This window comes from Pithys albifrons, chromosome 13 (assembly GCF_047495875.1).
Source record: "Pithys albifrons albifrons isolate INPA30051 chromosome 13, PitAlb_v1, whole genome shotgun sequence".
Classification (NCBI taxonomy): Eukaryota; Metazoa; Chordata; class Aves; order Passeriformes; family Thamnophilidae; genus Pithys; species Pithys albifrons.
Window position 1 is genome coordinate 5,206,310 of NC_092470.1, and position 27,504 is coordinate 5,233,813.

Genomic DNA, 27,504 nt, shown 5'->3' on the forward strand with positions numbered 1-27,504 from the left:
GCAGGCTGCAGAGGGCACGGCTGGAAGCCGCGGTGGGACCGAGGGGAAAGGACGAAGCCGAAGTTAAAGGAAGAAGCCGAAGAGAAGGGAAAAAGCCGAAGCGAAGGGGCCGAAGGGAAGGCGCCGCTCCGCAGCAAGATGGCGGCGGGCCCGGGCGGGGCCAGCGCTGTCCCGCCCCCTCCCCGGCCCCGTCCCGCCCCCGCCCGCGGGTCTCGCGAGAGCGCGCGCTGCGCTGCGGTGGGAGGTCGGCGGAGAAGGACGGTCGGAGCCGCCGCTCCCTCCTCACCCACCGCTCGCCGCCTCCTCCTGCCCCTGTCCCTGCCCCGGGAGGATGCCGCGCTCCGCGCCGCTGCCCGCCGCCTTCTCCCTGCTGCTGGCGACGGCCGCGCTGCTGCCGGGACCCGCCGCGGCGCAGAATGGTGAGGGAGGAGGGCGGCGGGAGGGAGGGTGGCAGGGAGGGGGCGCGCGTTGCTATGGCGGCGGGCGGGCTGTGGGCAACCCCGGGCGGGCGGGGGCGACCCCGGGCTGGGGGGAGGCCCTGTCTTCTGGGGTCCCTCAGGGGAAGGGGGAGAAGGAGGGGAGGAGGAGAAGGGGGAGCTGGCGCGGCCCCCCCGCCGCTCCCGAGGCGCCTTGTGCCGCCGGTAAAATGGAACAGCTCCTCATCTCCTCCCGCCTACTGAACCTGCATCTGCCGGGCCGCCCTAAATCATTTATAATGCAATAAACCCCCTAGTTCCTTAGCAACTGCAGAGGTCCTTCTGATAGGAGCGTAAAAGAGGGAATTAAGAGGAAAAAAAAAAAAGAGCCCACCACACCCCGAGCAGCGTTCCCCGTGGCTTGCAGGATAGCGTGAGCTAAATCCAGCGCGGTGCCTCCTCCCGGGAGTTCGCAGCCAAGAGCATGACAATTAGTGGCAGAGCGGAGCGGGGCCAAGAGCCTGGCCCAGCCGAGCCTCCTGCTCTGAGGAACATCCTGCAGCGCTGATAAAAATGCTTGTCTGGTCCTGCCAGGCAGGGCAGGGTCTGTCTGCTCCAGCACTGGCTCTGTGGAGCAGCGTCTTGTGCAGCATCATGGTCGGGGATGCTTTGGCCTGTAAGTGCTGGGAAGGGCAGGGATCTCGGCTCATGGGAGACTGATCTGTGTCCATTTGGAAAATTTGCCCAGAAGGAAGCAGTACCTTTTTACCACACCAATTCCACAGTAGTTTTCATTGTTTCATCCTTCTTTCTCTCCCCTGCCTTTCTGCTCTGCAGACAATATTCAGTCCTAGTGTTTTCCTTTTGTTGAAGTGGATTTTGCCTTGCAGCATGAGGTCAGCTCCCTTGGCTCTCTGCTCTAGAGGAACCAGAGAATCATGGAATTACAAACTGGGCTGGGTTGGGAGGGACCTTAAAGCTCACCTGGTTCCACTCCCTGCCACGGGCAGGGACACCTTCCACTAGACCAGGTGGCATTAAGGCTTTCAATGTATTTGACATTGATAGGAGAGATCTAAATGGGAAAAATGATGTCAGATGAAATTTTTGCCTTAGCATATGCTGGTTTTGCAGTCTGAAACCAGAACTGAGCCTGCCTGCCTCTGTTAATCAAACAGGAGCAGCTTTGGCGTCCACACAGTCTGAATGAAAACTGGAGGCTTTCTGCAGAATGAGGCAGTTGTTTTGTGGAGCCTAAAAGAGGCTGAGAAAACCCTGCTGGAGTTCCGTGGGAATGAGGGCCCTGGCTCTTGTGAGCTCCCAGGGAGGTGCTGGTTGGGATGAGCTGTGGATCAAGTGTGGTTCTCTCTTGTAGAGATGCTGTCTTGCTTCCTGTGCCACCCGAGCACTCCCATGGCAGGGTTAATCTGTCTTTGGTGTGTTCCTGCACAGATTCCACCCTTGGATTTGGGTTTTGTGACAAGCAAGTTAAATGGGTCATGTGCCTGAGGCTGTTCCTGTGCAGAGTTAGCAGGCAAGGTGTCAAATGCCAGCAGCTGGGATGGCAATTCCAAATGGCTGGTAGGCAGTGCAAACATTTGGTGTTTGACAGTGCTGACATGTCTGGAGGTCAACGATCAACTGCATTTTGGGCATAGATGGAAAGTGTCTTTATCAGGACTTCCTTGCCTGGCATGAAGCTGACCAGGAGTAGGAGATCTTGGCATGAGGAAGGATTGCAGATCCTGGGTGTATCCTGAAAGCTCCAAGCAATTAAATGGTGAGGGAGACTCTGAGTATTTCTAATGCTGTAGGAGCTTCCACAGGTGAGGGAAAATCTGCTTGGGAAGGAGTAGAGCACTTCAAGTGAAAGGTGAAGATCCCTCTGACTAAGGTTTATTGCTGCTGTTGAATCTTAACCCCAGCTTTAATTTAAAGATTGTAGGCCCTGATGCAGAGGAACAGGTTTTTTTCAGCAAATAATGGCTTCATGAGACAGAACAATTCTTTCTTGGCATGAGGAATAGGTACAGCCATTTCCTGACTTGTGTAAGTCATTAGAAAAACGACGCTGTGGTTTGAACAGTCTTGTGCAAGTCTGTCAGGGACATCTTTAAAAACAAAACTTCCCTCACACGCGGTGCTTTGAAGGTGCAGGGAAGGATCCCAAAGTGCCTATGCAGAGTTTTGTTATCTATTATTGATGGGGAGTCGTCATTGTAATGAAAGGTGATAGTCCAAGTGCTGTTGAACCGTGTGAGTTGTGGATGATAAAGGAATAGACACGTACCTGTTGGAACTGCAGGGCAGGTCACCACTCTCCTGGTGCAGAAAACTCCCAGTGGAATCTGCAGGATTTGTGGGAAGCAGCTTTTTTCTGCCTCTAACATGAGATCGCTGTTGAATTACCAGTGATTTTCCCAGAGTTAATTTAATTCAGAATGTATCAAGTCAGACTCACCTATAGACTTAAGCTTACTAAAACTGGAAGTAGGTTTTTGACACTCGTGTGGCTTATTTTTAAAGCTCTTGCATAAACATCTGAAGATCACAGGAAAATGTGTGTGTCAGAACTTTTCCTGAATGTTCTGCTGAGAAAATTGTCAGGTTTCTGCTGCACTCTGGCTCTTACTCGGATCCAGAGCAGAGTTCAGGTGAAGTGACAGACAGGAGGGTTAGAGGAGAGATGAGGAACAGCTGGAAAAAGCCAGTCTGTCAAGATGATCTGTGTTAAACCTGTAGTTTCCAGTTGGTAGTTGTTGGAAAATCACTTTAATGCACCCAAGCAGACAGAGCATCCTGCTCATGGAGTGGTGCTTGACTTGGGGAATGAAGAGCATGACTTTTCTAGTTGCTGGTTTTTAACCTTCACACTATCTTTATTTTTAAACAAGCAGCTGGAAAACCAAACACTTCAGTGTAGTAATAATTTCACCATAGACTGTTTGGGTTTCAAAGACTGTTTCATAATCTAAAATAGAAGCTTGGACTGCTCCCCATGAAATCCGCAGTGTTTCTTTAGCACACCAACATGTGAGTTGAATTTTTAGAAAGTTTTTAAGTTCTTCTCTTTTCAGAGGTTTGGTCTGGCAAAGTGCAGAGAATTCTCAACCATTCTTGATGACTTGTTATTCATAGCTGGATGTAAGTGGAAATAAACCCAAATGAAGTTAGGTGGTGCTGGTTTGGCTTTGTTCTCTTCCTCCTCTACTTGGATGAAGGAGAAGGATCTAACTAGCTGGCTAAAAACTGGCTCTTCTGTCGGTGGAAACCAGGATAGAAACCACCATAAAATCAGGAAAATGAGTTCAGTTAATTCTTAAAATCAATTTCTTCTTAAAAGGACAAGTGAAAAACCTTCCTGTTGTCCTTGCAGTGCTGTTTCTGAGCGCTGCTTCTCATCCACACTGCACTGATTGTGTTCTGCCGTGGTTTTTAATGGTCTCCAGATAAAGCTAAGGAATGGTTTCATACAGCATTTTTGGAGCAGGAGTGTGGGCTGAGCATCGAGGAGAATGTTCAAAGTTCTGTTCTCCTCCCCACCATTGCTATTCTCCTTCCTCCTACAACTCCCTCATAGGAAACTTCAACACAAGCAGCGTGACTAATGTGTTTATCCTTGGAAACTGCGCTCAATTCCAGCAGATCTCAGGAACAGGTACAGAGGTGCTAACTGCCCGTACTTACATTTCAACATACCTCTGTGTGAAGACTGGATCTTGTTAAACTCATGAATCAGGCGCTGTCGCTTCACAATGAGCTGTTTCTCCTATTTCGGAGGAGTCAGTTGTAAAAACTTGCATTGTGAAGGACAATGCAAGCCTGTGATTCATCCTCAGGTTGTGCAGCCGGAGTGTTCAGGCTCTTCTTGACTCCCTGCAGCTCCCACTGTTTAAATTCAAAGTTAGATAAACTGCTCCTGCTTATCTAGTAGCTGGAAAGTTCTCCTGTAAATCTCATCTAAACCTGCTTTCCTCTCTTTGAACCTCCATTCTTTTTATCGATCCAGTTTAGAGTGGGGTGGAGGGTGTTGCCCTCCTGTCCAGGTTAATTGTCACGGTGCTTCTCGGTCTGTTGTCTTTTCCTGCCTGTCCCTGATCGTTTCTGGGGAGCTTCTCCAGTCACGTTTTCTGGAGTGTGATGTGTAAAACTGGCTTCCAGTTGGGCCCAGACCAAGATTCATTGGAGTGGAAGGATCATTCCGAGTGTCTTGCATATGGCATTGCTGTTTGTATCCCGAGACAAGTGGTTTCTACAGTGAAACATTGTTGACTCCTCGCATCCAGTGGGATCCTTTATGGCGCTCAGACCTTTGCTGCAGCTCTGCTGCTTGGCATTCCTTTGCTGCCCGAACCAGGGGGATTGTGGATGTGCTTAGGAAGTTGCATCTCCCCTGCTTGTGTTGTCACAAGTCCTGTTTTATCTTCGCAGCCAAGCCAGAGTTGGTTTTATCAGTGACAGAGACCCTCGAGGCCATCACTGATCTCACTTTGTTCAGTTTCCATCCACTTATTCCTGTACTGTAGCTCCTGAAAACCATCCACATGGTACACCTGGCTACAGTAATGAGATGTCATTTTGTTTGGGTTTGATATGGGTTTTTATATGATAGAATTATAGAATGGATTGGGTTGGAAAAGCCCTCTGAGATCATCAAGTCCAACCCTTGGTCCAACTCCAGTCCCTTTACCAGATCATGGCACTCAGTGCCATGGCCAAGCTCAGTTGAAAAACCTCCAGGGATGGGGAACCCACTCCCTCTCTGGGCAGCCCATTCCAATGCCTGAGCACTCTCTCTGCAAAGAAGTTTTTTCTGCTCTCCAACTTCAATTTCCCCTGGCAGAGCTTGAGCCCATCGTGCCCCCTTGTCCTATTGCTGAGTGCCTGGGAGAAGAGACCAACCCCCACCTGGCCAGAACTTCCCTTCAGGGAGTTAGGGCAGTGTTAAAAGCTTTACTTAAAATTAGGAAAACTGCATTTGGTCATTCTGCTCTAGAATTGCCTTTGGTTCTGGTTAACTTTGTAGTATGAGGTCAGCTTGTTGTGGGCAAGCTGTAGCAAAGCACAGGTAGCCCACACAGCTTGTTCTTACCCTTCTTTATTTTTGGGCACTTCCAAGCAGATTTCTTCTTTCTGGAGGCTGACATTGCATTGACTGGTCTGTGAATGCCAAGGTCGTGGGTTCAGTCCCCTGTGTGGGCCACTGACTTAAGAGTTGGACTCGATGATGCTTGTGGGTCCCTCCCAGCTCAGAACAGTCTGTGATTCTGTGGTTCCACAGTGTATCTGATCCTGCACACAGCCCATCAGATGTTTGAGGATGGTGTTTATGTGTTCGGTTAAACTCCTCAAGACAAGCTCCTTAGCAGTATTCAGTAATAACTATAGTGGCCTGTCATTTTTCCCAGTTAATTCTGGAGTATGAAACCTGACTTGTGTAAAGTTGGAGGAGGGAGAAAGGCTGTTACAACATAACTGAGAAATTATCAAAGCTTCATATCAAATATGATATACAGTCATTCAAATCATGGTAATTATCTGCAATTTTATTTGCATGGATTTAAAAACCTTACTTGACATGTTAAATTTATTTTTACTCAAAGTTAAACACTTTTTTTGATATCTGGTACTGCATGGGGGGTTTTTTTGGTGTTGAAGGAGATCAAGTCTGGACTAAGTACTATTTCAGCCTGGATGGAATGTCTGTATCTGTGTCAAAACTTGAAAGCCTTTATCCCCATCTAAGATAACTCCTGTAGGCTGATAAAAATTCATGCCCTGTTGATAAGCTCGAAGCTTATTTGGGTCACGTTGTGAAGTCACCACTTGGGCACTGACGCAAACTCATTCAAGAAAAAAGACAATAATTGCTGAGGCTGTGAAGGGATCTTTGTCATGTGTGTGTGTCAGGAGCTGGAGCTCTGCTGTAATTAACAATATGTGTTTTTAAGAGCAAGGTGGGTTTTTTCCACCATTCCTGTCAGAATGCAGTGGAAAACAGCACCTTCAGATCTCATGGAATCACAAAATTGCTTGGGTTGGAGAAGATCTCCGAGATCATCAAGTCCAACCCTTGGGCCAACTCCAGTCCCTTTACCAGATCATGGCACTCAGTGCCACGGCCAAGCTCAGCTGAAAAACCTCCAGGGATGGGGAATCCACCCCCTCTCTGGGCAGCCCATTCCAATGCCTGAGCACTCTCTCTGCAAAGAAGTTTTTTCTCATCTCCAACTTCAATTTCCCCTGGCAGAGCTTGAGCCCATCGTGCCCCCTTGTCCTATTGCTGAGTGCCTGGGAGAAGAGACCAATCCCCACCTGGCCAGAACTTCCCTTCAGGCAGTTCCAGACAGTGCTGAGGTCACCTCTGAGCCTCCTCTTCTCCAGGCTAAACACCCCCAGCTCCCTCAGCCTCTCCCCACAGCACTTGTGCTCCAGTCCCTTCTCCAGCCTCGTTGCTCTTCTCTGGCCCCGCTCCAGCCCCTCAGTCTCTTGCCTCAAGTGAGGGGCCCAGAACTGAACACAACACTCAAGGTGTGGCCTCCCCAAGGCAGAGTCCAGGGGAAGGGTCACTGCCCTGGGCCTGCTGGCCACGCTACTTTGGATCCAGGCCAGGATCCCATTGGCCTTCTTGGCCACCTGGGCACACTGTTGGCTCCTGTTGAGCTTCCTGTCCCTCAGTCCCCCCAGGTCCCTCTGCCTGGCTGCTCTCCAGCCACTCTGTGCCCAGCCTGGAGCGCTGCAGGGGGTTGGGGTGACCAAACCCACTAGAAAAGGGAGGGCATGAGAAGATGCAATCAGTCCAAAACTTTGGCTGTTAAAGTGTGGGGAAAAAGGATTTAATTCTGGGAGGCTGGTGAAACTAACAAAGAATATATCTTAAATTAAAGAGTGCTCTTAAATGCCTAGAAAAGGGCTTGACAAGGATTTTGGCACTGCAATAGGCTCCCAGCAGACATCATGGCAGACCAAAGGCAGACTGAAATAATTTGGTGAGGGCGTACAGCAGGAGAGATTGCAAAAACAGATGCTTGAGTGCATTTTTAAAACCCGAGGAGATACCATATTGACTGAGCACTCTTGCATTTATTTTTTCCCAGAGTTTGTTATAAAAGCTTTGTGGTAGTTAAGTAGAACCAAACTGTAAATGAAGAGGTATTTCAAAATTCCTAATAATGAATTAAATAATGCTAAACTGTTTCAAAGGCAGTTTTAAGTTGGAGTTCAGCTGCACTGTTTGTTAGACTTGTGAAACTTATGCCACTGTTATAATGTTAGAAAGGTCTTACCAAAGAATTAGAAGATCCATAATATCCAATTTTTGCAGCATGTTGTTGATCTGGTTTTCTCTGCAACTTCAAGCAATGGTAACAAATTTCTGTTTGTTGTCCTTTGGTGAAAAATTTCTGCTTAAGGTTTTCTAACCTGAATGTACAGATAGTTTACCTAAAGCAGCTTTTTGTGGGGAACTTCTTAATTCCTGCCTCCTTTGCTGTGGCATCCAGGGTTGCAGGCAGCTGGCTCACATTTTCAGAGGATCCCAGCCTGGTTTGGGATGGAAGGGATCTTAGAGCCCATCTCAGGGGACCCTGAGATTAGTCAGTTGCTTAAAACTTGGTCGTAATAATGCCAAGGTCATGGGTTCAATCCCCTGTGTGGGCCAGTGACTCAAGAGTTGGACTCCATGATCCTTGTAGGTCCCTTCCAACTCAGAATAGTCTGGGATTCTGTGATTGCCCACCTGGCCATGGGCAGGGACACCTTCCACTGTCCCAGGTTGCTCCAAGTCCCATCCAACCAGGCCTTGGGCACTTCCAGGGATGGGGCAGCCACAGCTTCTCTGCCCATCCTGTGCCAGGGCCTGCCCACCCTCACAGGGAAGGAGTTCTTCCTAATATATAACCTGAATATATCTTCTTTCACTTTATAACCATTTCCCCTTGTCCCAAGTTCCTCTCCAGCTCTCCTGGAGCCCCTTTAGGCTCTGGAAGGGGCTCTCAGGTCTCCCTGGAGCCTTCTCCTCTCCAGGTGACCCCCTCAGCTCTCCCAGCCTGGCTCCAGCCCAGAGGGGCTCCAGCCCTTCGAGCAGCTCCGGGGCCTCCTCTGGACTCGCTCCGGCAGCTCCACGTCCTTGTGCTGTTGTTGCCCAGGGCTGGAGGCAGCTCTGCATGTGGGGCCTCACCTGAGGGGGCAGAGGGGCAGAATCCCCCCCTCCCCACTGTGGGATCAGCCCTGGGCATGGGGGATTCTGTGTCCCAGTGCACATGTGGCCGTACCCAAATTCTCATCCACCAGCCCCCCTAAGTCCTCCTCCTCAGGGAGAATAATTCTCATTTCTGCACTGACTCCTGCTCTGTGTAATCTTTATTTAGAACAGGGAGGGTATAGCAGAAAAAGATTGGAAAGTATTCCAGTGAGGTTTGAGGCAAGAGTGAAGAGGTTGAGATCAAAGCAAGCCAGGAATAAATGACATGGAGGAAATACATATAAAGCAAATTTGTTGGATTTAGTAGAGTAAGAAATGTTTCTCAGGTTTGTAGCTGAAGACACACAGTTTAGGCTCTTACCAGGCACCCTGGTTTACACTTGTAGCTTAAGGACTCTAGGAAATAACTTGGAAGCTCATTATTTGAAGAGATCATTTTGGTTTCAGCATTTGCATATGGTAAGACAAGTTCTGCAACTTCCTGTTATGCTGCCAGGCTACATAAACAGGGAGCTCAGCACTTGCCTGGAAGGTTGAGCACTTCCCTGGAAGAGGAAGGGTTGCCTGGGGAAGTGTTTTCAAAATCCCAGAGCAGGTAAAAGTCTTGGGTTTGTGACTCAGAGCCAGTCTGTGCCTGGTCTTTGGAAGTCTCTTGGGTGGGCTCTTCCCTATTTATGCAAATTAAGAAGCTGGGACTTGCCTGGTCTGGCTTCCCATCACCTGCTCTGCTGCATTTCATAGAATCACAGAATGGATTGGGTTGGAAAAGACCTCTGAGATCATCAAGTCCAACCCTTGGTCCAACTCCAGTCCCTTTACCAGATCATGGCACTCAGTGCCACAGCCAAGCTCAGTTGAAAAACCTCCAGGGATGGGGAATCCACCCCCTCTCTGGGCAGCCCATTCCAATGCCTGAGCACTCTCTCTGCAAAGAAGTTTTTTCTGCTCTCCAACTCAATTTCCCCTGGCAGAGCTTGAGCCCATCGTGCCCCCTTGTCCTGTTGCTGAGTGCCTGGGAGAAGAGACCAACCCCCACCTGACCAGAACTTCCCTTCAGGCAGTTCCAGACAGTGCTGAGGTCACCTCTGAGCCTCCTCTTCTCCAGGCTAAACACCCCCAGCTCCCTCAGCCTCTCCCCATGCTGGGAAGTAAAAAACTCCAGTCTGACCAAGGGAGAAGAGCCCTTTTTGTTTGCTACACTGTGTATGATCTGTCCCCTCAGAAACAAGGGGGGTTTCTATAAAGGTAAATTAAAACTTCAAGGCATTCTGGAGGGCTTTGTACAGACACTTCCAAATGCAGGTGAAAGGGTTAACTAGGAACAAATAGGCATTTTAGTTGTACTTGGAGGGCTGTTCTTTTTAACAGTTGCTCTAAAGCTGCACTAAGAGAATAATACATTGAGGTTGCAGCTCCTCAGAGCTTCATTTTGCTTTATGAAATTGTGTATTTGGTGCATTTGGTCCCTGTAAGCTGTAAACAAACACAGTTATTTTGTGTGGTGCCTGCCATGTAATGCTGTAGGTTACATTCACCTTTGGATTTCCCCTTGCAGTGTAAGTGCTGTCACCTCTGACTTTTGGAAATACTAAAGTTTTATCCTATTTGTGCCAGCTGATTATGCAGAATATTTGGGGAATGATCCTTGAGTACCTATAACCACTGAGTACTGTGAGAGCTTTTCTGCTTGTTGCCAAACATGAGGGTTGTATCAATAGTTTAATTTCTTTTTACTGTGTTATTTGTGGTTAGATTTTTTTCCCCCTCTCTAACGTTGGCAGAGGGGAAATGTGGAAATGCAGAGTTCCCTTCCTGGCTCTTTGTTCCCAAAAACAAACTGCTTGATGAAGCCAGGACAGTTCCCACCTCTCCCAAGTTTAGAAGGTGCTGAACGTGATACAGGGCTTAGATATCCAATATCCATGGTTTGCTTTCAGACTTAATTTGTTAATTTTTTTAATTGACAGGGTTTTCAACGCTTTGCTCTGAGTTCTGTACTGATCAGCAGCAACTTCTGTTCTCACTTAAGGGCATAAGATGGTTTTAAGCAAAGCTGCCTGTTTTGGGTCTCAGGCTCCAGAAGCTCCTATTTTTAGCACTGCCAGGATTGCTTTGATGACCCCAATCTTGAGCCATATGGAGTAAGAGGGGAAAAAAAGTGGGGTTTGGTTTCTAGGAAGGTTGGGAGAATGGAGCAAAAATTACAGGACAGGGAGAAACAGCTTTTAAGGAGCTATAAATAACAGCTAAGGCAGGAGCTGTAAAAGGGCATGGATGGGTGCAGAACTTTGGAGTTTTTTCTTTCTTATACCTCCATCTCCAGCTTCTCAAGTCTTGCTTTAAGTAGATACAATAAGGAGTGTGGCTTTTGAGCACCCCGTGAGTATTCTGGGAGCTACAGTTGTTTGTCAGTGGCCTACATTCCCTTTTATCAGCAGAGCACTATCATGTTCTGGTTTGCTGCCCCTTCATTTTTGCCTCTTCTGGGAACTGCAGGGACAATTGATCCTTTGAACCAGCACCTTCCAAGTGCTCACCTGGCCCTGGCTGCCCAGTGAGTACCAGTGTGAGCCCACCTAGTCCTGCTCTCCTCTTTTGGGGCCTCAGTGGGACAGAATGAAATGGATCTGTAATTCCCAAAGGGTTTCCAAATACTACACTGTTGTCTTCTTTTTGCTAAGTGAAACAGAGCTCTTCTCTCCCAGAGGTGGAAAATTACTAAATAAAGCCTTTTGGTTTCTCTGTGGAAAGATGGCAGTGGAAAAACTACCTTTGGTTTAGGAAAAACCTCAGCAGCAAATTCCTGAAGGCTGGGTGGGCGATCACTACACATTCACCCTGTTCTTACATTTTTGCCATGACCACCACTGCTAAATTTGGATAAGTTTATCTACAGGGCAAATTCTCCCAGTACTTTTACTGATCTCTGCTAAGGTATTAAAAAAAATCTTTTAATGCTGCTGTAAAATGGCTGCACAGTTGAACATGGTCTATGGTTCAAGAGACAAATTCTTGGTGTTATCTTGTGAAGAAGAACAGCTCTTTAACATTAACACTGCTGTGATAGAAAACAGAAGTAGAACCCTTTTACTTGGGTTTAGGGAGATGATTCAAATTAGATTAAGGATACCATTTATATTCATGTCAAACAGCAAAATTTCTCTGCAATGTGGTTAAAGAGTTAGTATGGGTAGCACAGTGGTGAAGGTCCATTTTCTTCTTTATCCTGAGAAAGGCACAGGTTTCTCACAGTATTTTATGCCAGATCCCTTTTCTGCTGCCCACTTGGAGTCCAAATCTGCTTGGCCCTTAATTGGATTGCTCCTTTTGCTGTAAGAGAGCTGGGAGCAGGGAGCCTGCTCAGGAGGGCTGTGGGCAGAGCTGCAGGGCTCCCTCTGAGCTACAAAACCTCAAAAGTAAGCACAGCTGGCATTTGGGGGGTTTTGTTGCCCCTCAGCACATTGAATCATAGGATGGATTGGGCTGGAAAAGACCTCTGAGATCATCAAGTCCAACCCTTGGTCCAACTCCAGTTCCTTTACCAGATCATGGCACTCAGTGCCACGGCCAAGCTCAGTTTCAAAACCTCCAGGGATGGGGAATCCACCCCCTCTGGGCAGCCCATTCCAATGCCTGAGCACTCCCTCTGCAAAGAAGTTTTTTCTGCTCTCCAACTTCAATTTCCCCTGGCAGAGCTTGAGCCCATCGTGCCCCCTGGTCCTATTGCTGAGTGCCTGGGAGAAGAGACCAACCCCCACCTGACCAGAACTTCCCTTCAGGCAGTTCCAGACAGTGCTGAGGTCACCTCTGAGCCTCCTCTTCTCCAGGCTGAACACCCCCAGCTCCCTCAGCCTCTCCCCACAGCACTTGTTCTCCAGTCCCTTCTCCAGCCTCGTTGCTCTTCTCTTCTCAGTTGGGTTGGAAGAGACCTCTGAGATCATCAAGTCCAACCCTTGATCCAACCCCACTGTGATCAGTGTGCCCTGGGCTGGTGATCACAGTGGGGTTGGATCAAGACATGGTGGATTCTCTGTCCCTGGAGGTGTTTAAGAGGACACTCAGTGCCACATCCAGTCCCTTCTCCAGCCCCACTCCAGCCCCCCGATCTCTTTCCTGAACTGAAAACATAATCTGTGTGAGGGCAGAATGAGGAGATGTGAGTGGCTCAGTGCAGCCTTTGGCTGCAGGGAGGTGATTTCTGCCCACGGATTAGAATGCACTACTCTAACCTGGTGCTGAAGTCGAATTCCATCTCAGAAACAGCGTGTTTGGTGCTGTGGAGGAGCTGCCCTGCGAGGTTTATTTTTGTCAATAATCTGAGTGGTGTCAGTAGGCCATGGGCGATCAGAGCCGGGTCCGATTGGGAGGGAGGGAGGGAGGGAGAGAGGATCCGGTTTATGATGTAACCCCAGCGCTGGCTCAAAGCACTGGGCAGGGCAGGCAGCTCCATGGGCATGTCCCACAGACCGCGCTGCTCCTGGGGATGCCCGAGGTGCCAGAGCCTGCCCGTGCCCCCAGGCAGGGAGTTGGGAGGAACAGGCTTTGCAAAACAGGGAGAAATTGAGCAGAGCTGGGGAAATGTCTCCGGGAAAAATACTGTTAAAAACGCAGCTTGGAACAACGATCTCGCTTTGCAAAGGGAAGTAAATCTGGTACACAAATTATGGCATCTCTGCTGCTTCTTAATACGTTTTGCTCCTGCTTTGCTCTTCCCTGTGGCTGGAATGCTGTAATTCTGCTGGAGAGTGGCTGTTGTGCTGCTCGTACACTCTGCCCAGTGACATAAGCCCTGAGCTGCTGGAGCTGTGTCACACTGGAGTTAGCAGTTCAAGGCACTAATTCCCTCCAGCTACAGAGAGCATAAACTTGAAATAATTAAAGCATCCCTCCTCTAACCCCCTCTCCCACAGCAGGGCCGGGATTTTACATGTTATTAGGCGGTTTAAACTCTGTTTTATGTTAAAAAATGTACCTAAAATGTGTTATCCCCTCTGCTAATACCATTCCTTGTGCGCACAGAGGAATTATTTTTGTTGCTGAATGGCTTCTCCTCAGCTCTGCCTCAGACTGTGTGGCCTGTTACATAATCCACCAGTTCTGCAAAGGGCATTTCTTTTGAAAGGTCGGTGTATTAAAATGTCCTGCTCCTCCATCACGGATGAGGGGAAGCTTCTGCAGAATGTATAAAAGGGAAAAAAAAGAGCTTTGCCATTCAGAACGTGCTTCCTCCACGCTGGAGAGAAATGCAATCAGTCTCCTTTCACACACACGTTTGTTGGATGGGGAAAGGTCAAAGGAAAATTGAGGAGCACTTGAAACGTTTGGCTCTCTAATGGCATAGTCTGAGGATTTTAAATGACTAATCTGGCACGAGGTAGTTTTGGTTACCAACATTTTATTTGCTTTCAATATCTTTAAAGTGCAAACTGAGTGGTCTTAAGGTTTGCTGAGATCCTTGGCGTGGCAGCTTCAGTGGCTTTGTTGTTACGTGGGAGCCCCAGACAAATTTAAATTGCTCTAACTCTGTTCTTCTGTGCTGAAACTGAATTCATTCCCACTTCTAGAATGGGTTTCTAGTTGTTAACAATTATTTTTTTTTAGCAATATACAGAAGCCTTTCTGCTCCTGTGTCTTTCTCCTTTAGAGAGATTGTTGTCTGTTTTTTAGCTACAACAATAATATTTCTGTAGTTCTTTAAAGACAAGGGATTAAAGATAATAAATGCTGGCTCAGTTAATTTTTTTCCTCCCAGCATGGATGATTGTAAGTCTTTTTGTCCTTAAGATGTGCCAGGGAGAAGCATGAATGGAAAGAGCAGGAGTATAATGCCTGCCTTTTCTGAGGATGAGGCAAGTTTAATTTTTGGAAAAACCTTTAAGAAACGGGTGTACAAATTCTCCATGACAGGAAATCTCTTCTTGATGGCTCCAACGCAGCTTCCTGACAGCACGAGCTCTTTGGAACATCAGACATGCAAAAGCAGCATTTGCCATGCAATGATGTGGTTTCAAAGGCTTGGTGTGACATCCAGCCCCAGGGGGGACACTCCCAGCCCCTCCAGGTGCTGAGGTTGGTGCTGAGTGTTTGTCCTCCAGATGTTGATCAGGGCACATTTTTGCCCTCAGAGTGGAATAGTTTGATGGCTCCAGGTGTTACTGGAGGGAGAGGTGGATACTTAGTGAACCTGGTTACCACTTGTGTCTGCTTTGATCCCTAATCAGTTGACAAGGGAGTGAAAACGCCTGAAGTCACTTGACTGTGGGATCCACCCTCCAACCCAGAGCCCTTCGGTTCGTTGTCAGCCCAGGGGAATGTTTTCTAGTCGTGCCTGTGGCACTCAGGAACCTGAGGACGGTGAGCCTCTTTGGGATTTTAAGATATTTTAATATTAAGATCATCTTGTCTTCCGCTGGGGTTGCCCTGAAGTGAGCTGGGTGTTTTCCGTGAGGAACAACTTTCCATTTCCCTGGAATGGCTTTGTCATCCACGTTTGTTTAATTGGAGTTATGTAAATTGTCGAGTTGCCGAGTAAAGTTCCCCAGCCTTGCCTTTTTTAAAGCATGTGATTGAAATGCCATATAGCTAAATATAATTGTGCTTAGCATGTTGTCTGTGTGCTCCTTGTGGTCTGTGTGAGCTACTCCAAGACAGCTAAAGCAGTTCTTGGCCGATACCCTTTAATATTTTCTTTGAAATACGAAAACAATGTCCTTTCAAAGGCACTGAACAAGTGCATGGCCTTGGTGCTGCTCTGGGTACCATTCTGTCCATCATTAGTTATTGCCAGAGTGTTGATCACAGAATCACAGAATTGATTGGGTTGGAAAAGACCTCTGAGATCATCAAGTCCAACCCTTGGTCCAACTCCAGTCCCTTTACCAGATCATGGCACTCAGTGCCATGGCCAGTCTCAGATGAAAAACCTCCAGGGATGGGGAATCCACTCCCTCTCTGGGCAGCCCATTCCAATGCCTGAGCACTCTCCCTGCAAAGAAGTTTTTTCTGCTCTCCAACTTCAATTTCCCCTGGCAGAGCTTGAGCCCATCGTGCCCCCTTGTCCTATTGCTGAGTGCCTGGGAGAAGAGACCAACCCCCACCTGGCCACAACTTCCCTTCAGGTAGTTCCAGACAGTGCTGAGGTCACCTCTGAGCCTCCTCTTCTCCAGGCTAAACACCCCCAGCTCCCTCAGCCTCTCCCCACAGCACTTGTGCTCCAGTCCCTTCTCCAGCCTCGTTGCTCTTGTTTGTGAAAGCCCCGAGTCAGCGTTCCAGTTACCTCTTCAGACTGTGCACAGAACTAGGAGAGCTTTGTTCTTTCCAGCTCTCCACCAGGAAAAACAGAGCTGTGAACTCCCACAGTTCAAACGTGCCTGCAACCAGCAGGGTGACACCCACGGTTTACAGACTCCTATTTCAATTATTCTTCTCATGCTGGATATTCCACACTTTAATCAATTTTCACATCTTCTGTGGTATCAAACATACAGCTTGTTGCAAAAGCAGAATTGTAAACCCTGTCCACAGCTCATGAAATTGTGTTCTGGACCCAGACAATTTCTATAATAAGAATGTATTTGGGGTGAAGGTAATTCCTAGAAACTGGAAGTATGTTGACACACCAGTGTCTTCCTTCCTGGTGATGTTCTGTGGACTGTGCTTGGATGTGTTTTTTTGAGGGAATTGTGGTTGCTGAGATCAGGTTTTGCACAATAAAAGTGACCATAAAATAACAGTTGCCTTTCCAAGTTGCTGTGGTGTGAAGTTAAGAGTTGCTTTTTTCATTCCCAGGAATCTCTTGAATAGAAACAGGGTATATGTGGGAAAGGATGGATGGGCAGCTTGAGGACCTCAACCTGATCTAAGGGATTTATGTTTGGGGAAAGCACTTGGGCCAGAGGACCTTCAGGAATCCTTTCCAGTCTGAATTCTCTGATTTATAAGCCAGAAGCTGCTCTCTGTCCTTCCTCCACTGTCCTTTCTACCTGAAGGAAGTTCTGGCCAGGTGGGGGTTGGTCTCTTCTCCCAGGCACTCAGCAATAGGACAAGGGGGCACGATGGGCTCAAGCTCTGCCAGGGGAAATTGAAGGTGGAGATGAGAAATAAATTCTTTGCAGAGAGAGTGCTCAGGCATTGGAATGGGCTGCCCAGAGAGGGGGTGGATTCCCCAGCCCTGGAGGGTTTTCAACTGAGCTTGGCCGTGGCACTGAGTGCCATGATCTGGTAAAGGGACTGGAGTTGGACCAAGGGTTGGACTTGATGGTCTTGGAGGTCTTTTCCAACCCAATCCATTCTATGATTCTGTGATTCCATCCACCTGTGCAGCGAAGTGTCCCCTGGTTTCCCTGGGCATATTCCCAGGATGGCCTCACCACAGCAAAGGCACTGAAATAAAACCACTGACTTAAGGATGCTCTGAATTTTACTTCAGCAAACAAATGCAGTTAGTTTGTCATTAAGTCTCTTTGCATGTCAGACTCAGCAAGGTTTGAGAAATGAGGAATCCAGAAAATGTTAACCCTCATGTCTGTGGACTTGGAGAAAGTAAATCCTCAGGTTTCCCTCTCTGTGCAACGAACCTATCGCTGTCATGAGCTCCTCATGCATTTTGTATGATGCTCTCTGGGTAATGTTTTCCCCTCTCCAGCTTTATAAAGCTGCAGGATGAGATGGCAGGAATTGAATTCGTGCATTGCTCCGGTTCTCAGTGCGTAGAGAAGGTGTGGGCTCATCTGGGTGCCTGATAACACGTGGCAGTGCTGGATTAAAGCTGCTTCTGGAATGGGGCAAAGCAGATAAAAATTAATATCAGTTTTCTGGTTTCCTGCTCCCTGCTGATAAAAGATTGGGAAAGCGTCAAACCTACTGAAGATGGGCGATAACAGGCGGGAGGGGTTAGTGCTTGCCTTGGAATTGAGGTGCCTCCACCCTTCTCCACCTCGGTTCCAGCTGTCATATTTTCACGTATTTGACTGATTTTCCGAGACACTCAGTAAAGGTGAGCATTGGAAAGAAACGAAACATTAATTAGATTGCCTTTTTTCCATCCCAAATGGAATGAAAATGCTGCACTTTGACAAAGGGATGGTGAGGTTTCTTTCCGCCCTCAAAAACCTTATCCCTTAATCAACACCCTTCAGTGGAGAGGAAAAAGGTGTTAATTAGAGCAGAGCACCAGCCTAACAAAGCCCAGCTGGGGGGAGCAGGAGAATGGAGAAGGTGGGGCAGCGTCGGGGTGGGGTTTCTTTGATATTCTGATTCAATGATAAATGTTGCCATGTAATAAAGGTGAAACTCAGCTGGAGTGAGGGCAGAGCTTCCATATTTCAGTAAATCCTTAAATCTAACAAGGAGTTTCATCCACCTTCCTGCAACTCCCTGCAGCTCCAGCTTTGAACCTTGGGCAGGGCCACACGCCTTGGTTGTCCCAAACGCAGGACCGTGTGAGATGTTTGCATCTGGTTCTGTTATGGAATCTTAGAATGGATTGGGTTGGAAAAGACCTCCGAGATCATCAAGTCCAACCCTTGGGCCAACTCCAGTCCCTTTACCAGATCATGGCACTCAGTGCCACAGCCAATCTCAGTTGTAAAACCCCCAGGGCTGGGGAATCCACCCCCTCTCTGGGCAGCCCATTCCAATGCCTGAGCACTCTCTCTGCAAAGAAGTTTTTTCTCATCTCCAACTTCAATTTCCCCTGGCAGAGCTTGAGCCCATCGTGCCCCCTTGTCCTATTGCTGAGTGCCTGGGAGAAGAGACCAACCCCCACCTCGCCAGAACTTCCCTTCTGAATCCACATTTTTATCTGTTTGAATAGTTAAAAAATCAGCATAATCCAGAATACATTTAGGAAAAAAATTGTGAAAGTTTAATGAAGAGCCATCCCTCAAACCTTCAGCCCCAATACCTGGTTTGGTGGCAGAGCTTCAGTGCCAAAAGTGAGTAACAAACCAATATCTCACCTGGACCATTTTGAGTAACACTGGTCTGTAGAACAATTCAACTTCACTTTGCCAAAGATATTTGGCTTTTTCCTATTCCATTTAGGAGAGGCATTCCTGAAGGCAGGTGCTTCTAAAAATGAATTACACTGTGTTAATAAGGAGGTTTTGAGAGATCCAGGGAAGGACTGGCTTAGCTGTTCTTCACTTAGTCCGTTGGTTACAACTTGGTTGTAATAATGCCCAAGGTCATGGGTTCAATTTCCTGTGTGGGCCATTGACTTAAGAGTTGGACTCGATGATCCTTGTGGGTCCCTTCCAATAGAATAGTTTGGGATTTAAGTGGAACTGCAGGCAAAGATCTTGATTGATGCACAGCCATCAAATCTGCAGAACTTTTCTAAAGGCCTGAGAGCAGTGGGGCAGTGAAATACAGTGTGTGGTGGGCTGAGAAGTTCTTCCTGATGGCCTTTCAGTGTAGCACAGACACTGTGAGCCTTCAGTAACAGAGCATTTATCTGGGCGTTGTGGGTTCATACTGAAATCCTGTTTATTTTTGCATCAGCTTTGTAACCTCTCCTTTTTGAGCTTTGTGAGAAACAAAGTCTCAACTTCATAGGTTTTTAATTAAACTCATTATATGATAAAAGCAATTTCAGCATGCTGGGTATGATGGACACAAGCATTGCTCTCCATTGCACCCCAAACAGTGTAATTCGAACATTTAACGAGTCTCTACACATACATATCATTTGATTCATTCATTGTTAAGCAGTTTAACATACACCACTATAGCCAAGTCACTCTCACAACCCCAGTGATAACCCACCATAAATTCTGTTCCCCTTAGACCTGGAGAAGTTTTAACTCTTCAACTTTCCTGTTACAATTCATGTGATCCTTGACAAAGTTATAGGAGATAAAGTGATTTAACACTGTCCTGTTTATCTCTCCATGTGGGTGTAAGTTGGAATTTTTGTTTAATTGCCTGGCCATATGTTTTTCCTCATGTCACTGGAGGAGCCCCAATAACCCATTCGTTTTTATTAACACAAATCACACTCAGGCTTCTCACAGGCTTTGGTTTTCTCTCTTCATGCAAGTGGGATTCACCTCAAGATCCCAACACCCTCAGGATGGGACGGGAGCATTGCCCTGCTCTGGGGAGATGTGCCCTGCCTTGCCTCTGCCTGTAGCACCTCCTTGCTACAGTTGTATTCCTCCTGCTCCAAAATGTCCTTGGAAATACATTGTTTTTCCTCACTGGGGTCACCTTTGTGCCCGTGCCCTGCTTTCCACATCTCCAGACAGCCCTTGGGCATCACAACCTTTGCTTTCTGATCCTTGCAGGCTCTGCTTTCAGGACCATCTCAGTTTGACGTTGATGGTCTTGTGCTTGTTTCCAGCTTTAATCTTCTTGCTTCACAGACATAAAAACCGAGATAGATGAGTTTGTTCTGCACTGGTGGGGCTTTTGTAATAGCTGCATTTCATTTAAGCCTGGTTGTCTCTGTCTTTGAGCCTGGTTTAACATTTCCTCTTGTTATCTTGTTTTTATGTTTTCCTAAGGCAAAATGTAGCTTTATTTTCTAACCCCCTTTCTTTAGACCAGACTTGGGGCAATAAATATTCTCCCTGCACTCTCTCCAGTGCCATTGGCATTGATTCTTTTGCAGCTTTTAGTGCATCTTGATTAAGTTTGAGTAACAAAAGGATATTTCAGTCAATAGCACAATCATTTCTGCAGCTCAGGGGTGATTCTCAGGTACTGCTTTTTGTATATTCTGAGGCTGGTGGGTCACTGCTGGCGTATTGTACAGTAATTTTTGGGCTCTCAAGGTCCTGTTTTTTCTTAATCTGAATTTGGTGGTCGTTCACAAATTCTAACACAGTTTGCAAATATGAAAAGCCACTGGATTTCAGTGGAATTCCATCTGCAGACTGAAATATTTCTCTAGGGCATTAGTCTTTCTCCTCTTTATCCACTCAATTCATGGATGAGATCAAACCTTCAATAAACAAACCTCTTCACAAGTGATTTAATATTATTGCCACTTCAGGCAGAAAGCCATAAATAAATTAAAAAATAGATAAATTGGGTGAGAACATCATAGTTTACTTGAATAGCTTTATTTTTCTGGCATTCTGGTGTATCAAGAAGGCTTGTAAAGACCTTGTGAGGGGGATTTAACAGTAGGTTTTCCCTTCTTTTGTGCCTGACAGCAATATCCAAACCCTGAAAAACCCTCCCCCTCAAACACCTCCCTCTTCCTTTTAATGAGGAGCACTGGCTGTGAACAGAGTAACTCATTTATGGCTGTAATGAAATAAGTGCAGCTGTCGTTATAATGCAGATTTACAGCAGCAAAACTTCACAAGGAGGATTCTTGGATTATTCCCTTTCTGTTTGGCACTGAGGAGTCACTCCAGATTCGGGCTGTTCTGCTGCTTCCCATGGGCCTGGATGATCTTTGGGTGGGATCTCTGGATTATTTCTCCTTCCTGCCCCTCCCGAGGGCTGTGAGGTGGTGAGTGTTGCCCTCAGGAATCAGATAGAATTACAAATAAGGGCAGATTATTAGTTTTAAACAGATAGAACATCATCACTTCAGCGAAACCTTTTGGTCTGTTTGTATTGTGATGGTTATTTGTGTTTTGAGATGCTCCTGTCTCTGGAATTGTGCAGAACAGGGGAATAACCAAGAGGGAATGCTGTGCTTGGAGAAGACCAAGTAAGGGAAGTGCTGGGCTCTGAAACCTCTTATGTAAGCAGTGAAATCTGTGGAGTGTCATTTGCTGTTTGCTTCTGAACAATTATGGAAACCACTGACAACTGCCAAAAACCAGGAGGGCTTCGCTTTCCAGACTCCCGTTGTGTTGCAGGGAGCATTCTCTGTAATAATTAGCCTTTTTTTTTAGCTTTGTTGTGTTCTTTTCCAAACAAGTCTGCTTGGTACTGGCAGATTTCAGCTGGTTTTGCAGCTTCTGGCTGAATATCTGACTGGGCAGTGGCCCTCTGGCAGCCAGAGTGTGGCTGGAGGCATCACCTCAGCTTCCTGAGGCTGTTTGATGTTTGTGAGTGACTGAAAATGCAAAACATTAATCCAAGACTGTCCTTCATAATTTAAAGTTTTTATTAATTTATAAATGGAGCCTGTTTGTCCTTCCAGGATTTTACTCTCATAGAATGGATTGGGTTGGAGTAGACCTCCGAGATCATCAAGTCCAACCCTTGGTCCAACTCCAGTTCCTTTACCAGATCATGGCACTCAGTGCCACGGCCAAGCTCAGCTGAAAAACCTCCAGGGATGGGGAATCCACCCCTTCTCTGGGCAGCCCATTCCAATGCCTGAGCACTCTCTCTGCAAAGAAGTTTTTTCTGCTCTCCAACTTCAATTTCCCCTGGCAGAGCTTGAGCCCATCGTGCCCCCTTGTCCTATTGCTGAGTGCCTGGGAGAAGAGACCAACCCCCACCTGGAATAACTTTTTAAAGAGCATTTTTTTTTTATCTCTTGGTGGGGTGGGGAGAGCCACCAAATCCAGTCTGTGGGGTTTTTTCATCATTATGGAGTTACCTGTGCTGCTGACACAGGTACTCAGATGAAGGTGGTGGTGTGTGGAAATATATCATAATTTGAGAAGTGTTTTTCTCAAGAGAATATGAAACTGTTAGAAATGTAGAGTATAAATCTTAAACCCAGAGAATATTTCCTAAGGAGACTTTTTGATGCAGTTGTCCAGTTTAATCTTTTAAAATTATTTTTAGGCTTTGTGCAAAAGTTATAATAGCAGCTTAGTGAATCAGAGTCAAACCCAAAAGCTTTTGACAGCTTTTTATTCAAATTACGGATCCTCCTTTTAATAAGAGGATTTACAGAAGCCTCACATTACACATGTGTCTATTGTGGAGCCCCAGCAGCAGAGCAGCTCAGGGGTATTTTAAAATACCCGAGTAAATATACAATTACAGCCCTTCAGCCCTGCCACAAAGGCTGGAAAAGGAGCCTTCCTGCAGGAATGGTTCCCTGGGAGCCAGGACAGCAGGAAAAGTAGGATTGACTGGCAGCTTTCAGGGTTGGGGTCGCTCTGCATTCGTCTTCAGGTCTTGCACAGCAGTGGAAATTGGAACCTGGAGAAGGGGCTTTGCCTCCCTGAGCTGCTGGCTGAGAGTGGTGAGTCAGTGTCAGGGTGGAAGGGAGGGGAAAATGGTGTAATCTGTGAGAAGGTGGAAGGGAACTGGGCTGTGCTTCAAGCTGCTGCTTCAGCCCGGAGTGTGTGCAGACCATGAGACAGAGCCGGGCTCGCTGTTGGTTTACACCTCAGTGGGAGTACAGAGTGTCCCTCATGGAGCATCCCTGGGGATGGGGACAGCCCAGCAGAGCAGGATCATAGCCCGGTGCCCGGTGCTGCCTCACCAGCAGTGGGAGGAGAACGGTGGGGTCCGTGTTCACCCCCAGGAACACCAGGTGGGGTTGTGGCTGCTGGGAATGAGGGCACGAGCAGTGCACGAGATTTTCCTCCCTCCTGCAGGTTGTGTAGGACTTCTGAGCTCTCTAGTACTGGAGAATCCTGGAGCAAGTGAGTTTGTAGCAGAAACAGTTTCTGAGAGTAATGTATTTTCTTTCTGTGTGTTTGTTCTTGTAGCTGTTACTCGCAGCTGCAGCACAGTTGGTCTTCAGGCAGGACTGTGACAACAAGGAACAATTTCTGTGTGTGCTCCACAGACTCCTGGTCTTGTGTTCCTGCCCAAATGGTTCTTTAGAGATGCATCTAGTGCAGAGTACTCGTGTGATTGTCAGCTCACAGCTCTTTGTTTCACTGTTTCATTAGTGGGTCAAGCAATGGAGGGGTGGGAAATGCTCTTTAATGAGTGTACACCATGAATTTTTCCAAGGCTCTGAGTCCACCTTTCTGTTTTCTACGATCAATTGATTTCAATCCTCTTCCCGAAAACGAGCCATGAATTTGAGGGGAGGGATAAACCGGTGAGTTTCACCAGCTGTGTGGCCCTGTGACTCTGCTCACTGATGGGCAGTGGAGAAGGAGCACAGCAATATGACAGGTTTTGCTGCATAATCTCTGTCTGGCCAGCTGTGTCCTAATCTTTTAGTTTCAGGAGGGGCGGGCGGGGGGGAAGGGACTGGCTTTAAGGCAACACTGTTCTCAATAGATATCTTCGAAAATAGGATTGAAGGACAATTTAGGATGTCTGTGCTCTTAGCTCAGCTCTGAGGCTGGTAAGTATTGAAGGATTTCATGCCATAATAAGGATATTTTGGCCTGAGCACGGATGTCAGCACGGCATCTCCTCTCACAGTGGTGTGGGCTGCTGAAGCACCTTCGCTGCTGCCTGTTCTGCAACAAACCAGGCTTTGGCCTGTGTGTGTTTTTACCACTGAATTTCCCTTTCTCTTAGGAGGTCGTGACTCTCCTGGAGCTGGGATGATCCAGCTACTTCAGGAAAATGGGTCACTGGTATCTTGGGGAATTCCCTGCCTCAGAAGTCCTAAATAGATGGAAGAGGAGGTCAGAGCAGAGCTCAAGTTGGCACAAGTTTAGGGTTTTACCCTTGTAGATAGGTTAGATAAAGAAACCTCCTCAGAGCATGAACACTTAAACCTGGCCAATTATGAGATCCACACAACTCAAAAAGGCCTAAATATCCATCAGCCTCCCCGGAGATCCCTCCTGGCTGCTGGCAGGGATGGACCCTCTGGAGTGGCCAGGAAGACACAGTGGGAGTGCCCCGCTCTCACGCAGACCATGGACCCCCACCCACAGGTGCTCGGTGAAAGTTGTGTTATTGTAGATGTCTTCTCTAACTCTATTCTCTGCCCCTCATTGCTTTGTTGTGTATAAGCTCTTTTGTTTTCTGCCGCTCTGTCACTGCGTTTCTGCTGCCCCTCCCTCTAGCCGGGTTTGTCAAGTCGCCCATGTCAGAAACTAAGCTCACGGGGGACGCCTTTGAACTGTACTGTGATGTGGTTGGGAACCCCACTCCAGAGATCCAGTGGTGGTATGCTGAAGTCAACCGGGCTGAGGCTTTCAAACAGCTGTGGGATGGCGCTCGGAAGCGCCGTGTCACCATTAACACTGCCTACGGGGCCAATGGGGTGAGTGTGCTGAGAATAACCCGCCTTACCTTGGAAGACTCTGGGACTTACGAGTGCAGGGCCAGCAACGATCCCAGGAGGAATGACTTGAGGCAAAATCCCTCCATAACGTGGATTCGAGCCCAGGCTACTATAAGCGTCCTGCAGAGTGAGTCCGGCTCCCACCGTAGTGGCACTGTAGTTCTAGAGGCAGTCTGGTGACCCCGGTCCCCTTGTCCCCGACCCTCTGCCTCCCTGTCCTCTTGTTCTGGCCCCCACGCTGCTCCTCCCCCTGTAGTGCTGACCTCGTCTGCCATCCCTGTCTCTCCTCCTTAGGATCAAAGCACTTGGGAAAACCTATGGATCTGTTTTAGAGCTTCTGTGTGACCACGATTTGTGTTTCTTCCCTACCCCTCTTAGTTTTGTAGTAGGTTTCCAGCCTCCCTGGCTTCTCCACGAGTGCCTTTATATTTGATTTCCTTGTTCTTCCCAGATCTAACTATTTTATTTTGATTTCTTTTGTTCTCTTGGAATCTCTGAATGCCCTCTCATGTGGTGTTGGTTGCATATCTGCTTCTGTATAAATCCTTCCCTTTCAGTTACCTGTGACCTTTAATGTTCAGATTTTTCCATGAAGTCGTGGTGTTTCTTTTCCTTCCTGAACAGCAAGCATGTTCCTAATGAGTTCTCTGATGCAGCAGCACTGAAGTGATGCAGCTATTCCTAATCCAGCCTGTGAAAGGGGAGGGGGGAACATCCTCCCAGAGCTGAAATAATAACTCCAGGTTAAATGACTTTCAGCCCAGGATGCAACTTGGGGCAGCAGAAAAGCTCTCAAGAGCAGAGACCATGGTTGGCCCAGTTTGTTCTTTGTTGTTACAAAACTTTTCCTGCCTTCAGTTTGCTTTTAAAACCATCCTGGACAAATTTGGGATTTAATAGGGTCAGAGTTAGTAGAGGAGAACCCTGTTTTGTTTTGGGCAAGGTGTAGAACTGTTGCTTTTGCCAATAGTGAAGCAACTACCTGGTGAGTTGTAGGTAGAGGGAATTAAATCTGCAAGGCAGAGGTACAGGAGGACTTGCTTTTTGCATGATTAGCCAGTGTCCTAAGCTGACAAAAAATCAGAGCAAAGGTGTTGTCTTGCTCTTGTCCTTTGTGCAGAAATAAACCTTTGGAGTTTTGTCTGGGTACAAAAATGTTAAATCTGTAATTATGTCTCATGTATTTGGATATTTAAAAAAAAAACAACACAAAACCCCAACCCCAAACTCTGCCTTAACTTTAGTGCTGCTGGATCAGAGACCTTCCCTCTGGAAAATGGAAACAGCATCGATACATGTGGAAAAACAGACAGTGAACCCAATGATGTGGATTGACTGAAAAAATTTAAGTGGCATTGGGTGGTTCAGCTCGAACCTGCTCAGCTTTCAGTCCTGCTGAATGCCGATTCCTGCCTGGTCCTTGCAGTCCCAAAGGACTTGGATTGCTTGCATGGCCTGCAGCAGCAAGAGCCTGTAATCTTAGGAAATGATTCTACCTTAAGACAAAGACCAAAGTTTGTCTTCTAGGAAGTGATGTCCCTGGAAATGCCCTTGCCCTGCCCAGACCTGTGGGGTTTCTGGAGAGTGGAGGGTCCTGTGCTCCCCTGACTGTGTCCAGTGACCTGCTGAGGGAGAGAAAATCCTTTTCATATGCAAAGCCAGCCCTTGGGAGTGAATTGCTCTGAGTTTCTCCATATGGAAAGTGGGGTTTTCTGTCTCTCAGGCCCTTGGTACTAACCTGCTCCAGGGACTGGAGTTTAACCTTGTAATCTTCCTCCCCAGTTAACATCTGGTTGTGCTCCTAATTCAGGAACGTGTGTCGTGCCTTCCTTGCCAAGTGCCTTGTGCCCAGGAGAATTGTGCTTTTCTTGTGGTGGGGGAAATGTTGAATCGAGTGCTTGAATGCCTTTACTTTGTAACGTTGTGTGTGTTGAGAGATCTGACCTGCTTGGGAAGCAGCCCCTGTGGACATCCAGCTCCTGCCCGACCCTGCTGGACGTGGAGATCAGGCAGGAGGAGGTTTCCAGGTCAGCCCTGGAAGGTGGAGACCTGGACACCTCTTATCTGAGCCTTCCCAAATTGTCTCAGCTGCTCTGTTGTGTGCCTGGACACATTTTGCCTCTGAAATGGGAATTTTCTCACTAAACAGTGTTGGAGTTTCCAGTTAATAGTGGCCATTTTGCTGCTGCCCTTATTTGACCCCAGCACTGCTGAAAGGGAAGTTCTGGTGTCTGAGAGCACAACCTCCAGCCCTGTCCTTTGAAGACATCAAGTGCAATTTGATTTCTAAAATTTGGCACCAGAGAACCACCATCTGGCTTCTGTCTCATGCCAAAATTGGAACCAGAATTTCACTTATTGAGCTTTTTTTAGTTGGTTTGCTTGGTTTTAACTGTAAAAGCTGCTCTTACATAAAATGGGCAGTTTAAGTGCTGTGCAGAGTGACTCCTGTGGGTGATCACCCTCCTGGATGTCACTGTCCCAGCACTATTCCAGCTGCAGTTTGTCTTCTGGAATTAAATCAGGCTAGGACTGCCTAAATGCTTCTTTTAATTAAAAAATTAAAGTAACAAAGGCAGGTAAAGATGTGTATGAGACTGCAGCTGCCTCTCATTTTCCTAAACTAAAACTTAAAAAGCCCTAAGTCAGACACTGAACTATTAATTCAAATGCATTGCTAACAATATTTCCAGAGCTCTGTGTTTTTCTGGGAATGCAAATGAGCTTTTTGTTGGGGATGGAAAAGCACACAGGGCAGTCCAGTGATGGTACATTATATGGATATAACAACAATTTTGTACCCTGTGGGACCC

At 47.3% G+C, this 27,504-nt stretch overlaps 1 protein-coding gene across 1 annotated transcript in view; it reads left to right on the forward strand.

The window, feature by feature from the left end:
• The first annotated feature begins 212 nt into the window (after positions 1-212).
• Positions 213-27,504, forward strand: part of NPTN (neuroplastin) — a 49,006-nt gene continuing 21,714 nt past the window's right edge. The window contains exon 1 of the mRNA XM_071568062.1: positions 213-419. Within this exon, the coding sequence (XP_071424163.1) occupies positions 332-419 (88 nt within the window). The 5' untranslated portion in view covers positions 213-331. The remainder of the gene's footprint in view (positions 420-27,504) is intronic.